The 15,634-nt window shown below is 30.1% G+C and overlaps 1 protein-coding gene across 4 annotated transcripts in view; it reads left to right on the top strand.

The window, feature by feature from the left end:
- The first annotated feature begins 218 nt into the window (after window positions 1–218).
- The window catches only part of Ret (Ret oncogene), a 94,700-nt gene continuing 79,284 nt past the window's right edge, over window positions 219–15,634 (top strand). For 2 of the 4 annotated variants that reach the window (XM_076397298.1, XM_076397295.1), the window contains exon 1: window positions 1,323–1,430. In XM_076397298.1, coding sequence (XP_076253413.1) covers window positions 1,397–1,430 — 34 coding nt within the window. In that variant the 5' untranslated portion in view covers window positions 1,323–1,396. Of the gene's footprint in view, window positions 386–871; window positions 947–1,322; window positions 1,431–15,634 lie in introns of those variants that run through there. The other 2 variants (XM_076397297.1, XM_076397296.1) reach the window with 2 other exon arrangements.

Below are 15,634 nucleotides of genomic sequence, written 5' to 3'. Positions count from 1 at the left end.
GAAAGCTTTTAGTTTCGTATCAGACCCCGCGACAATTAATTAATTCATTGAATCAGTTAAACAGACGCATTTCGTGCGAAGCCCGCGGCCGAAAATGCCGCTACACGCGGGATGTTCGCCGAAGGGACGCTCACGCGAAGGAGGCGCGGCGCGCAAGAGCGTCAGGACGCGGACGCTTCAACCAACGTTGGTAAACGACGCTCATTCCGATAGCAAAACATCGCGAACAGTCAGTCACGCCAGTCGCACGATCGGTCCCTTGTTGTTCCGGTGTTATTTTGGGCAAAAAGGGTGCGCGATATAGTTGCGAAGTTTCGCGCGGAGAGTTTTGCCATCGAACACAAATCAAAGATGTGGCTGATGTTTTTGATGCAATTAAATATGGGTGAGTTAATTTAACTACCGACGATTATGAACATAACTTTTTATAATTCTGTGAAATAGTATTGTTTCTGGTTATTCTGACATGTATAGAGTTGATAAAGAGTTCTAAATTAACTGCAACTGCTTACAACTTCCTGTTGTTCTAACGAACTCTAATGAGTAGTTTTATCAACAAAATACATCCAATGGAACTGTTTTCAAAACTTTTATTTCTTTATTACCAGTCGTTGCGGCCTAGCCTACAACTTTTTACAATAATTTAAGTCTAAATATATATCTGGGAAGACCCATCGGTCCGATCTTCTCTTCCTAGTATTATAATATTTACTGGACTGGATTTATTCTGGAAAGCATGTGTTTATATTACCTTTCAAACAGAACATCCCCATAACTGAATTCCGTATATCCATATATAGGTTTCAACACTTGCTTGTATAGTAGCACTATATTATTTAGTGGGCAAAAAGGGTGTGCAATATAGTTGCGAAGTTTCGCTCAGAGAGTTTTGCCATCGAACACAAATCAAAGATGTGGCTGATTTTTTTGATGCAATTAAATATGGGTAAGTTAATTTAACTACCGCCGATTATGAACATAACTTTTTATAATTCTGTGAAATAGTATTGGATAAAACGAACTCTAATGAGTAGTTTTATCAACAAAATACATCCAATGGAACTGTTTTAACTTTTATTTCTTTATTACCAGTCGTTGCGGCCTAGCCTACAACTTTTTACAATAATTTAAGTCTAAATATATATCTGGGAAGACCCATCGGTCCGATCTTCTCCTCCTAGTATTATAATATTTACTGGACTGGATTTATTCTGGAAAGCATGTGTTTATATTACCTTTCAAACAGAACATTCCCATAACTGAATTCCGTATATCCATATATAGGTTTCAACACTTGCTTGTATAGTAGCACTATATTATTTACTGGGCAAAAAGGGTGTGCAATATAGTTGCGAAGTTTCGCGCGGAGAGTTTTGCCATCGAACACAAATCAAAGATGTGGCTGATGTTTTTGATGCAATTAAATATGGGTGAGTTAATTTAACTACCGACGATTATGAACATAATTTTTTATAATTCTGTGAAACAGTATTGTTTTTGGTTATTTTAACATGTATAGAGTTGATAAATAGTTCTAAATTAACTGCAAAATACATCCAATGGAACTGTTTTCAAAACTTTTTTTAAATTCATTTATTTCTTTATTACCAGTCGTTGCGGTCTAGCCTACAACTTTTTACAATAATTTAAGTCTAAATATATATGTAGGAACACCCATCGGTCCGATCTTCCTTTTCTAGTGTTATAATGTTTACTACCATAATTTACCTCATAATTGAATTCCGTATATCCATATATAGGTTTCAACACTTGCTTGTATAGTAGCACTATATTATTTACTGGGCAAAAAAGGGTGTGCAATATAGTTGCGAAGTTTCGCTCGGGGAGTTTTGCCATCGAACACAATTGAAATATGTGGCCAGTTTTTTTGATGCAATTAAATAGTTTGAAGTAAATTTAATTAACGACGATTATGAACATGACTTCTCATAATCCTGTAAAATAATATTGTTTCCGCTTATTCTGATATGTATAGAGTTAATTAACTGCAACTACTTACAACTTCCTATTGTTCTAGTGAATTCTAGTGAATGGATTTATCAACAAAATGCATGCAATTAAACCGATTTCAGAACTGTTTATTTATTTATTTATTACCTTGTTACTAGTCGTTCCTGTGGTCGAAAGTCGAAAGCAACTTAGTACAACAACTATTAAAACAAGCTAATCATGTTTGTCTTATAACAAAGTAAAGGGAATGATTTAAAAGTAAATGAAAAAAAATGAAATAATACATTTTTGTATATGAAAACAAAAAATATATTAGTAAAACAATTTTGAAATTTTTATAAGACTTTAAGAATGTAGGTTAAAACAAAAACGCATACTATTAGGTAATTTATTTTGTACGATGTATAAATGTATATTAAAGAAATGTATTTACAATAATTAAATAAACTAACGGTAACGGGTTAAAAACCTTAATACGTATCAATGCTTCAAAATTTTTACACATCTACTATAGATAATTCATAATTTCTTCTATTTACCCTGTCTTTCATCTATGCAAATTATGTGGTTAGTTTCATTTTAGCTGCTGCATATTTGCATTACTTTATATATGTATATGGTTTAATTATTTTGATTCTATGTCATGTTCTCGTGCTATCCAAGAGATGTACTACTTCGATATTGATATGAGAAAGAAGTATGTCCTTATGTCTCTCTGCAATTATCTTATTTTTCTGAGTGACAACCAGTATCACAAGATCTAAGTGCAATTGAATATGGGTAAGTAAATTGAATTACGAAAGATTATGAACATAACTTATCATAATCATGTAAAATAATATTGTTTTTGCGTAACTTACGTTTGTGAAATAAATACTCAAAATAAATGATCCAAAATTCCACCATCAAAATATCATACAGTCACATATTAATTGTTGAAAAGCTTAATATTTATCAATGCTCTAAATTATTTACACATTTACTCTTAATAAATCATAGTTACTTCTATACAGGGCATATGTTCTATCATATGCAAATTTTGCAGTTTCAATTTAGCTGCCGCATATTTTATCTTCATTTATATTTTCATATTTCCTTTATTTTTAAGCATATAACTAAAACATATATTGCAAAAACAATAAATATACCAGGCTGATTAAAATAATAATTTCTTTGCCTAAATTTTTAAATAAAATTGCATCGTTATTTGCTTATTTATTCCACTTTTCGATCTCACCCTTGCCTATAGCTCATTTTTAATTTGCCTTGTACGGCTTTCGTTTATCTGCTGCTGTCTAATTGTCTTATGTCAAACGTGGAAACTAATAACTCACCAACCAAACCCATCACCTAAAACCCATCGGTCCGATCTTCTCTTTCTAATGTTATAGTGTTTAATAATAATCGCCCTGTGGTCGAAAGTCGAAAGCAACTTAGTACAACAATTATTAAAACAAGCTAATCATGTTTGTCTTATAACGTAGTAAAGGGAATAATTTAAAAGAAATGAAAAATAAATGAAATAATACATGTTTGTATATTAAAACAAAAAATATATTAGTAAAAATATAAATGTATTTACAATAATTAAATAAACTAACGGTTTCTTAAAACTTACATCTATTAATTAAATAATCAAAGTAATTAATACAAAGTTCAAACAATAAATTATCATATACATGTCATATAATATCGTCATATCTCATAACATTAATTGTTAAAAACCTTAATACGTATCAATGCTTCAAAATGTTTACACATCTACTATAGATAATTCATAATTTCTTCTATTTACCCTGTCTTTCATCTATGCAAATTATGTGGTTAGTTTCATTTTAGCTGCTGCATATTTGCATTACTTTATGTATGTATATGGTTTAATTATTTTGATTATAACTCATGTTCTCGTGTTATCCAAGAGTTGTATTACTTCGATATTGATATGAGAAAGAGGTATGTCTTTATGTCTCTCTGCAATTATCTTATTTTTCTGAGTGACAGTCAGTATCACAAGGTCTGGGTGTATATATTCAGTTCTGTAGTATCTCGGTAGACCTACAATAATTCCCGGGACTTTGCTCTGGAAAGCTTTTATTGCATTTATATTACTTTTCGCGGAACAACTGCATAATTGAATTCCGGATGTCCATATAGGTTTCAACTTTTGCTTGTATAGTAGCAATATATTAGATACTGGACTAAAAGGGGTGTGCGATATAGTTGCGAAGTTTCGCTCGGAGAGTTTTGTCAACTAACACAATTCAAAGATGTGGCCTGCTTTTTGATGCAATTAAATATGTGTAAGTAAATTGAATTACGAAAGATTATGAACATAACTTATCATAATCTTATAAAATAATATTGTTTTTGCGTAACTTACGTTTGTGAAATAAATACTCAAAATAAATTATCCAACATTCCATCTTCATAATATCATACAGTCACATATTATAACATTAATTGTTAACAAGCTTAATATTTATCAATGCTCTAAAATATTTGCACATTTATTCTTAATAATTCATAGTTTTTTCTATATAGGCTGGCTTCTATAACACCAGGCTGATAAAAATAATAATTTCTTTACCTAAATTTTTAAATAAAATTGCATCGTTATTTGCTATTTATTCCACTCTTCGGTCTCACCCTTGCCTATAGCTAATCTTTAATTTGCCTTCTATGGCTTTCGTTTATCTGCTGTTGTCTAATTGTCTTATGTCCCACGTGGAAACTAACATCTCACCAACAAATGAGGAATTTAATTTCTATAAAGCAATTTTATAATTGTTAATCTTTTCTATAACATTCATATAACTCATTGATTTTGATGTATATATTAACCTATTTATTATCAATATTCGATTAGTACTTTGTTATAAAATGCATCTAATAATGAAACCTGAAATTAATTAAAAGTTAATACTATTAAATTTTACAGAAAAAATCTTAATAACAAATAGAATTAATATTCAAAGATATACCATCATATCCTTATCAAATAGTATTAGTTTTTAAGCAAGAACATTTTTTCTTAGATGCCCTGTGTTCACCACACTTTGCATTAAATCAAAATCTACTTGGAAACATCTAAAAGTCTAAATAAAGAGGACAGATTATTCTTATTATTCCCGAATTTTGTTAATCCATACTAGAATGAAATTTTCTTTCATAGCTGTATATGCCTTCGATAAAGGCACCATTCTGCACCAGATCAAATAGTTTAAGTCTGTGTCCTGTTTTAAGAGTTTTGTCTCTTAGATATTGACATAAGAATGGACTCCTCATATCTTCTTGCGTTTCTCTTAATTTCCTGACTGACGGTCGGCATTTGAAGGTAGTATCTGGATGCACCTACAATACTTCACAGAACTATATTCCCAAGTATTGCCTGTAGATTAGTAGTAACAATGTAACAAAATTTATAGGATATAAAATTTTACGTACACGGACATAATATTTAAAAACTTTTTCAAATAATTTTTAAACAATATAACTAATTATTGTAGAAAATTTCTACATTCTTAATTTCTTAATTTATTACCGTTATATATATGTATAAATGCTTTAATAATACATAGGTTATCTTCTTCAATATAGATATATCTAGAAAATATTTCATTTTTGACAGTCAAAAGAGTCACAGTCATTACCTTCAAATTTGTCAATAAAATGGGTTGGTATGAGAACATTATATGACTATATGTCTATTCATGCTGATAATGGTCGTGATAGAGGAACCTTCTACTGGTAATAAAGCTTCATATTAAGACTCTGCTTTTCTGATATTTTATTGAACATAAGGATTGATCATTTCCTTTTACGTTAATTAAAATTAATTCAAAACAAATTTATAAACCAATGAATTTAATATTTTTATTTTTATATTGCTACAACATTGAATAATGTCTCTTATCGTTTATTATCTTAATTTAATCAGCAATGAAAAGAAAGTAATGAATGGCATAAGTAAAGTAAAATTCCTGTTCTACTTTTTATCGTAAAAGCACAAATTATTTATTACCCATCGCTGTTACTATTTATATGTTTTTAATATCTGTTTTTTTTTGTCGGAAAACAAGTCAAGTGTTTTTAGATTATTAACCAATTTATTTAATAATGGTTATCGAACTATGCAATATCTTTCAATGCAAGTAAAGATTAGAGGAAGATTTTTTATATCATATTTTATTACAGGTTTAAAAACAATTTTCACCAAATTTAATAAGTATATTAATGTAATGTATAAACAGTATAATATAACAATATAAACAGCTGTTAAATAAACTAACCTGTCTATTAAATTAGGTTGTTAGGACTTTTTCTATATAAAATAATACTTTTCATTCAGTATTGTTGGGTTATTCTGTATAAACGCTAATCATGGAAGGTTCAAAATTATATTTTAGGCTTACGGTATATTAGTTTATAAAAATGTTCGAACACAGTGAATTGCAGGATTGTTGAACAAAAACCAACAAAAAAACAACTATTTTCGGACGCTACCTGCAGTGGAAAATATCTATAAGGAAGAAAAAATATTTTTAATAAAAAAATTGAACCGATTTCAAAAAATAAATTAGAAACTCACTAAAAAGTTAAAAACAATCAAACTTAGACCTTTAACAGAAAAGAACGCTTTAAAATAAAATAGGTACATAATAATTGTTGTTTTAGACCTTAATAAAAATAAACAAAAAACTTATTTAACCTATCTAATATACGTATTTGATACCTTACTATATACAAACAATTTAGCTCAATACCCATCTAAACCTATTTATTGAGAAAGATCCATACAATACTCAGGGCATGGACAAAATAATATGAACACCTGACATATAGAAAATATATATGTATTAATGAGTTGTTGAGCCACTATTTGGTTGAGTTGATATGAGAACATTATATGACTATATGTCTATTCATGCTGATAATGGTCGTGATAGAGGAACCTTCTACTGGTAATAAAGCTTCATATTAAGACTGCTTTTCTGTTATTTTATTGAACATAAGGATTGATCATTTCCTTTTACGTTAATTAAAATTACTTCAAAACAAATGTATAAACCAATGAATTTAATATTTTTATTTTTATATTGCTACAACATTGAATAATGTCTCTTATCGCTTATTATATCTTAATTTAATCAACGATGAAAAAAAAATTAATGACATAAGTAAAGTAAAATTCCTGTTCTACTTTTTATCGTAAAAGCACAAATTATTTATTACCCATCGCTGTTACTATTTATATGTTTTTAATATCTGGTTTTTGCCGGAAACCTATTTATCCATTTAAAATATTATATTAACTACTACCAACTGAGTACTTTGAAGTCAGTGCCGAGCAACAAATTAGGATTGTTTTGTTCGTAATTTAATTTAGTGCATGTCACAATTTAGTGAATTTAATAGTTTAGGTGATTTTACAAATTTTACAATGAAGCTAGAACAAAACTTAAACTAGATCTTAACTTTCTAACCATTACATTATATAAACAGTTGCTTACTATGTTTCTACGACTTCCCATATGATCAGATGATTAAATTTCTGATAATTTTAGATAAAAAATATGCAAATACACTGTGAGTGCCTTTGAAATTTGAGGTTTTCGCTTGATTTCTCTTCCCCCTACAGATCTTAATTTGGTTCTAATGGGACCACCTCGGAAGTGCACTCTTTCGAATAAAAAAAGGAATTTTGAAAATCGGCTCATGACTAACGGAGAAATCAGTATTCATTAAAAAATGTATATGCAGCCGCACATAGAATCTTCTCCTTTTTTGAAATCGGTTAAAAAATGACAACCACGCGAATTTACTAAAATCGCAATATCATTGCTTATCAGGAAAAATATGTTTTCTCTATTATATTGTGAATGCCGATAAACACTTCAAAAACAGTTCAGTATTGGTTTGGTGAGCATGAATCTCATCAAACATTTTCCTCGACCAGCCTAATAGCCTAGACCTTAACATAATTGAAACATTATAGGGAGTTTTATTGCAGAGACTGAGAAGTAGTGGTGATTTCCAATATCAAATGAAACAACGCTTCAGTACAAGAATATACCAATATTAAGTTACTATTAAGAAGCTGTTAAATTCTAGGAACCTATTCTGCGAAAAATTACAGCTGTTTCAAATCAAATAGTAGCTTAACAACTCATTAATACATATATATATTTTGTATATGTCAGGTGTTCATATTATTTTGTCCATGTCCTGTTTATTTTATGTATCTATCTCAAAAATTACCTTTTTAAAAAGAAAAAAATGTAATAATAAGAATTAAAAGTTCTCAAGAAAATATTAGGATATTAAATAATTTTTATAATGTTTGTTATTTATATTACACTAATTATTTTACTTATTTTAGTATTATGGTCCTGCGATAAAATCTAACCAAGACTAGACTAAGTAAATTGTTTTCAATAGAGTGAAAGTTTCTCTATTTATTCCTGACACTATGTATTGAATGACATCAATTTAAAGTAATTTGTTTATCATTTTAACGATTAAACCTAAAATTATAAATATTAAATACTAATTATATATATATTTAAATACGCTGTTTTCGTAAAATTCATCTATCACAATTAGATATAAACGCAATAAATAGTTAAATAGTAAATATATTAACATTTAATTTGCAACCGCTGTATATAAGTTGTTGGTAATTATCGATTTTCTTATTATAGCAAAACGTACATTAGTTACAAAACGAATATGGTTATTTTTCGTGGAAAACGGCTGGCAAACGTTTCGAATTAACTATGCAAATTTTGAGGTCGAAACATCGTAGTAAGCCACGCTAGTCGATCGAGTTTTTCGCTGTGGTTCTATTCAGGAGGAATTACGTAGGCGAACGTAACGCCATTGACTGTAGAGTCCGTTGAAGTTAGGACGCGACTAATTCCAGCTGCTTTTAGGGATATTGAGTTATTTATCGGTGATTACGATACTTTATTTAAAACGTGAGCTTCAATAAAATAAATTGAGTATATTTACATCTAAGGATTAAGTGTTTTGGGGTTTAGGTTTTTTGTTTTTATTTTCTAATTATGTCCTAGGCATTTGGAAGATAGCGGAAATTATAATGATCCTAATACCTGGAAAGGAACCAAACTAAATAAAAGCCTATAGACCTATATTACTGCTGCCAGTAATATCTAAGATTTTTGAAAAACTCCTGTTGTAAAGGATAAAGCCGATCATAGAGAGAGAAAACCAACGAATACCAACGAAGAGATAATACCAACACACCAGTTTGGGTATACTAATATGCATTCAATACTTGACCGTGTCTACAGAATAACAGATGTTATTGAAAAAGCCTACGGATGTAAAAAGCTATGTTCAACTATATTCTTAGATGTAGCACAAGACTTCGATAAGGTTTGGCATGAAGGCCTTGTTCATAAACTACAGAAAATGTTACCAAAACACACCGAACTACTAAAATCGTACATTACGGCCAACAAACAAGAAAAAGCTTACTCTATAATAAAAGAAGCTAAATCAGGTCACAATCAGCTACCATATGGAAGTGTACTGGGGCCAATGCTTTATCTACTCTACACTTGTGATATACCACAAATGGAGCATATTACGATAGCTACATTTGCTGATGATGCTGTGATTATAGCAATAGTGAAGAAGCCACACGAAAATTACAACAAGTAAGTGACAATATAAATAATTGGACACAAGCTTGGAAAATAAAAATTAACGAAAGTAAATCTGCGCATAAGCAGTTCACCTACAATCAGACCGTACAAGCACCAATAACATTAAATAATACCATCACTCCATATAGCAACAACGCTAAATATCTCGAATTCGAGAATTAAGAGAATTGTAAGGGGGCTTGAGGAAAGACTTCGTTCTCACGAGAATATTGAAGTCTTGTAACTTTTGGATACCACCAGGGCAGGACAAAGACTCAAAAGTATCAAAACATCTGATCTTGTGTAGTGTTGTGTAGAGAGGTGCATGTAATAAAAATACAGCATAAAGACATATATAATAATAATACTAGGTTAGTAGGAAACAACTAGTAAAAGTCCCTGTGGAAACAAATTGTAAGATAGTCTCTATTGAAGCCTAATTATAATTAACTCCTTACTAATTTGCTTCAAGAGCTCCTATTGAAACCGTATTTTTTCTTAAAACTTTGTCATAAACATCTATTACGTCTAATTTTGCTAGAGTGTTATGAAATATATAAGTGCTAAAAAAATTTAAAATATTTTTCAGACAGATTTTTCTCTATTGTATTTTCTCACTTGTTTGTCTACTTCGAAATATTCCTAAATACTTAACTCCATTATTTTAAAATTATACTTTTTCTTTTCGTTTCTCGTGTGTTTGCATTCCTGCTGTTAGTAATAAGCTTTTAAATTATTTTTCATGTTGTTTCTCATTGATAATTCATTTTATCATATCTATCTCACTATCTCTGATACCTGCAAATTTATATGGTAGAAAACGATTCTTATCGTATGAAAAAAAAATTGCTGCTGATGTTTTGAGATGCTTTAAAAATATCTAAAGAAATGGCACAGTTAAATTGAAATGTCGTAAAACTCTATTAAAATTAAAGGAAATCATGTAAAATTAAAGATATCTGTGGCAAAATGCAAAATCATATCATGCAAATTGGTGTTAAGCAATAAATGTACTTCTCATATTATTCTATACTACACTTACCTACATCCCATATATTCGGGTGTTCCGCAGGGCAGTGTTCTCGGCCCATTGTTATATCTTATGTACAGACCTGACCTACCGACCTCACGAAACACCACTGTTGCAACATATACTGACGATACAGCGGTTTTATCATCACACGAGAATCCAATATCAGCCACAAAAAAACCTCCAACTTCATCTTAACAAAGTCGAGTTGTGGTTGAAAACGTGGCGTATCAAAGCAAATGAGACAAAATGTACCCATATGACATTCACCTTTTGCAGAAGAACATTACCAATAGTAAAATTGAATAATCATGAACTTCTGCAAGCAGACAGCGTTATATATCTGGGAATGCATTTTGATCGACATCTGACTTGGAAAAAACATATAGTGACAAAACGCAAACAGCTTGGGCTTAAACAAAACCAAATGTATTGGCTGATAGGGCGTAAATCTAAATTATCATCAGATAACAAGGTTTTGCTGTATAAGTCAATACTTAGGCCCATCTGGACCTATGGTATTGAGCTGTGGGGTACTACTAGCAAATCTAACATAGATATCCTTCATCGTCGATGCCCCATATTACGTCTCCAACAAACTGATTCATCGCGATATCCCCATAGAACCCATAACGAGTGTCATTCGAAGTGCTAGTACGAAGTACTCTAGTAGTCTAATAGTCTTTATTAGTGCATCCTAATGCACTCGCCAAACAGTTAAATGTGCGCGATGACATTGAAGTGCCTAGGCTCAAACGCAAACTACCATACGAACTGGTTAATAGACACATAGAGTGAAATTTAATAATTTCTAGAATAAGTTAGAATAGTCATTAGAATAAGTTAGAGTAGACTTTAAAATAAGTTAGAATAGTCTCTAGAATAAGATTTAGATTATAAATTGTACAGCAGATTACTTACTGAAGTGATCTACATGTTAGGATGGTTATATTAAATAACGGAAATCATACAATAATACTTATTGCCCACCGGCAGATTGTTGACGTTAAGAGATTAATAAAAATATATTATATACATGTAATTAATACAATAGGTTTTAAATTACTATTTCTCGCATTTGTTTAAAATATGTGAAATAGAATTCCACGGAGTATTCATCAGCTCGTTTTAAAAAGAGATAAGATCAGATAATTGCAAAATAGATTAACATTTTTCTAGCGTGGAATGTGCGGTAATAAAGTATTAATGCAGAAATATTTCGCATATTAAATTTGAAGTAAATTACATGAAATATGAAGGAACTTTTTAGAATTTTTTAGAAAAGAGAACAATGTTTATAAATGTTGGGACTAGCGGACCACTAAAATAAGATTTAATATAGGTCAGCTATAAATATCTACCTAACTATTATACTAAAACTAATTAATTACTAATATTAAAGTTATATACTAAATTTACACTAAAATTTATTTAACAAGAATTTAATTTGCAACTTTATGTTGTGATATACTTCAAAGGATTCAAAATAGTACTGCTTTTAACCGACTTCAAAAAAGGAGGAGGTTCTATGTTCGGCTGTATATTTTTTTAATGTATGTTCGCCGAGATCTCCGTCAATTATCCACCGATTTTCAAAAGAGTGCACTTCTGAGGTGGTTCCATTGGAACCAAGTCAGGATCTGAATGCGTGAAGGGGTGGGGGGTACAAATACTTAAACCGTCCCTTAAAATTATTTCTAAAGACTCAGTGAGCGAATAGACAATCTTGTAAATAGTCAATAACCTTGAGGTCTGTAATGTAAACAAAACCATTAAAGTACAATATCACGACAAGTCGTTTGCACAATTTAATATAACTTATATTCAGCTGTTTTATAAGTATATCGTCCTCTCCTAACAATATATAATATACGTATAACAACATCATATTACTAATAATTATTACCTTCACAAATAATAATTGGATTATTTGCCTAATTAAAAATTGTATTAGATTCTTATTATAAATAAATTCGTTTTTAAAGACATGAAAAAGACAACAATAATTTTTCCCCAACATATAAGGTTCAAGCCCCTAAACCAACTCGACACTATATATCTCGTCTAGAAGATAGGCTACTGCTGTTGAAGCCTTTGTGATCTTTAACCCGTTATCAATTTGTCTTAGGACTTTCCATTTCAGGCTCACAGGGGATTAAAGTACATCAGTTTGGTCGAAATCCTTCTGTGAAAAGAAAGGATTGTTCGAAAACAAAGTTATATAATTACACAGCTTACCATAAAGTTTCAGATCGAATTTATACCGTTAGATTTACGAGAATGACTGTTCTTAGTTTGTGCAAGTAATCTTAAAATCCCCGGCAAAATTTTCCTTTGTTTTTCTCTCCACTTATTTTTATATGTTTTCAATAAAATTTTACGATAAATTACGGTCATTAAAAAAAAACTTTTACTATCACTGGTTTTCACTTTTACGTATTCGGAAACAAAGTTATATATATATATATATATATATATATATATATATATATATATATATATATATATATATATATATATATTAAATATATATTAATATATATTAAAAATACGACATTACATATTTATTTTATTAATCAAAAAATCTATTAAACAAAGACTTGACGACATTTACTTATTTATAATGATTAAACATTAGCGTTAATTTATTTATTGATAAAAGAATGTTGTTGTTGCTGTTACCAGATTAACCTTTAATGCGTTTCCACGATATTACTTCATGTTTATTCTAACCATAGAGTATATATAGAGGTTTTACTTAAATAGGCGAAACCGAGGAAATGTCTTGCATACTCCAACCAATGCTGGCTCTGAGACCACTTTATTTATTGGTTCATTTAAACTTCCAAACACGTGTCTGATATTGAGTACGATTAGTATTTTTAGTTATTTATCAGTTATTTTTCCTAGGAAGAAACAACCCAAGTTAACTATATTAAGGATGTGTATGTGTGTGACTCAGCATTGCTTTTACCTGGTACGTGTAGAATTATTTATATAGAGCATTTGTATTCATATATATTGTTATTCATAGGAATTTAAACAGAAGAAATCATGAAAATATTAACCACCCTTTATAACCAAAATGTATTACATTCAAGGTAAATGTGACGAAAAGTTTTTGTTACCTTTTAAAAGTTACTTGTAAATTGCCATCAATTAGAAACTTAATTATTTTGAAGGGGTTCATTTACTTGAAACAAATGTATATCGGTTAAGATACTTATAATTAATATTTTGGCTTAAGGGTCCTTCACCGATATAACCTTTTCAACAAAAATACGTGAATACAAAATAAAATTATATAATTTGTAATTCAATAAGATCTTAAAGCTGTCTCGATTTGAACTCCTCGATTTTACCATAATAAGAGCACAGTAGTAATTTTGATATATTAAGAATTACTTTTTGGTATGTTTTCTCCATTCTGACGTATCATACAATATGTATATACAATTCGATATAACGATATATCATACAATTTAACGGTTTTAATGATCCGTTCCACAATTTCACCAATAACATTGTAAAAATAATTATAACTTGTCCCAATACATTTTTGTGTTGAACAAGCAAATAAAATATAAACAGACACAGACTTTGAGCTGTGCTGCTCTGCTTTCAGAATGAGGGAACCAAAAAAAAAATTATTACATATTATTTAAACACTAAAGAAATATGAAAAAGTGAAAAAAAGCTACAGACAATTTTTGATAATATTTACCCGGAGATATCTTATGTATTCAATTAGATTGCAGCCTTTCTTATATTCACATTTAATTATTTTTTATCTATATATTTATATTTCATTATTTTTTATTTATATTCATTATATACTGATATTTTAGCTTTTCGATATCTTATAATATTTGTATTTGTAGAGAATTTTATTTGAATAAATTAATTTGAAAAATTACATTTGAGTTTTGTTTCAAATTTAATTGGTCAGTAGAATGTGACGTTAGAAGTTGGTCACGTAAAGCGTATGAAGTCCTCGACCAATGAAATGCATTCTTATTAAAATATCTTCTTTACAGAGGTGCCTGTAATGATAATTTAAACTAACCAATGAAATTCAACGAAATGATGTTCGCAGCGCCTTCCTGTTGAGACCACGCAAAACAATTCTGAAATTACTTGTATTAAGTTAACACCCTATATATTACTCTATGGTTCTCACCAAAATTAAAATCGTTAAATTTGTTAGCATATAATTCGGCGGCAAAAATGACGTTTGAAATATCTGTCGGTTCTGCTAGTAATCTACAAAGAGACCGTCTTCTTTGGCGCAGTGGTAAAGGCGACAGGACGGTCTTCCTACGGTTGCGAAGTCTCGGATTCGAATCCTGCTGGCGCATGGTGGTAAATTTAAGTTTGTGATTGTCTAATATTTGTGATTTTCCTAGGTAAGAGTGCAAAATCCGTGAAGGAAAATGATCCCAGTTACGCCAGTAACCAGGCTCGATAAGACCGGATGTCTTCTGGGACGATTTCTAAGTTGATCACTCGCGAGTCGGTAGGCTTAATGCCGAGTACTGTAGTTCGGAGCCCACGTTAAACAGTACGTCCAATCCATATAAACCCTCGTTGGCAAAAATTTAAAATGGCAAAATGTATTGAACAACTTAGCATAATACACTAGAACAAAATAATGTAAAAATGAGGAGAAACCAAAATATAGCAATCGATCCAACGCGGCCAATTACGTCGATTCAATACATTATCAAACATTGTAAAAAGATTGATTATAACCGCTACAATTTATCGCACTCAACGAAAGCGATAATCGCTTTACCTACAATTAATTTTACTCTCCCGAAAAAAAAATATCACTTTTATCGCTCGTTTATGTGTTTCCTCAGGTGTTAATCAATATTTTCGCCCGTTGTCATTCTAATTGTCAATCGAGGGACGTGTTTATCTGAAAAAGTACGTTGGAGATTTTTTCCACTTCTCCCGATTT

The sequence above is a fragment of the Rhynchophorus ferrugineus genome, unplaced genomic scaffold, assembly GCF_030347505.1.
Source record: "Rhynchophorus ferrugineus isolate W39M unplaced genomic scaffold, kcgeb_rfMv2 rfM2, whole genome shotgun sequence".
Taxonomy (NCBI): domain Eukaryota; kingdom Metazoa; phylum Arthropoda; class Insecta; order Coleoptera; family Curculionidae; genus Rhynchophorus; species Rhynchophorus ferrugineus.
This window is presented reverse-complemented; position numbering and strand designations above follow the sequence as displayed.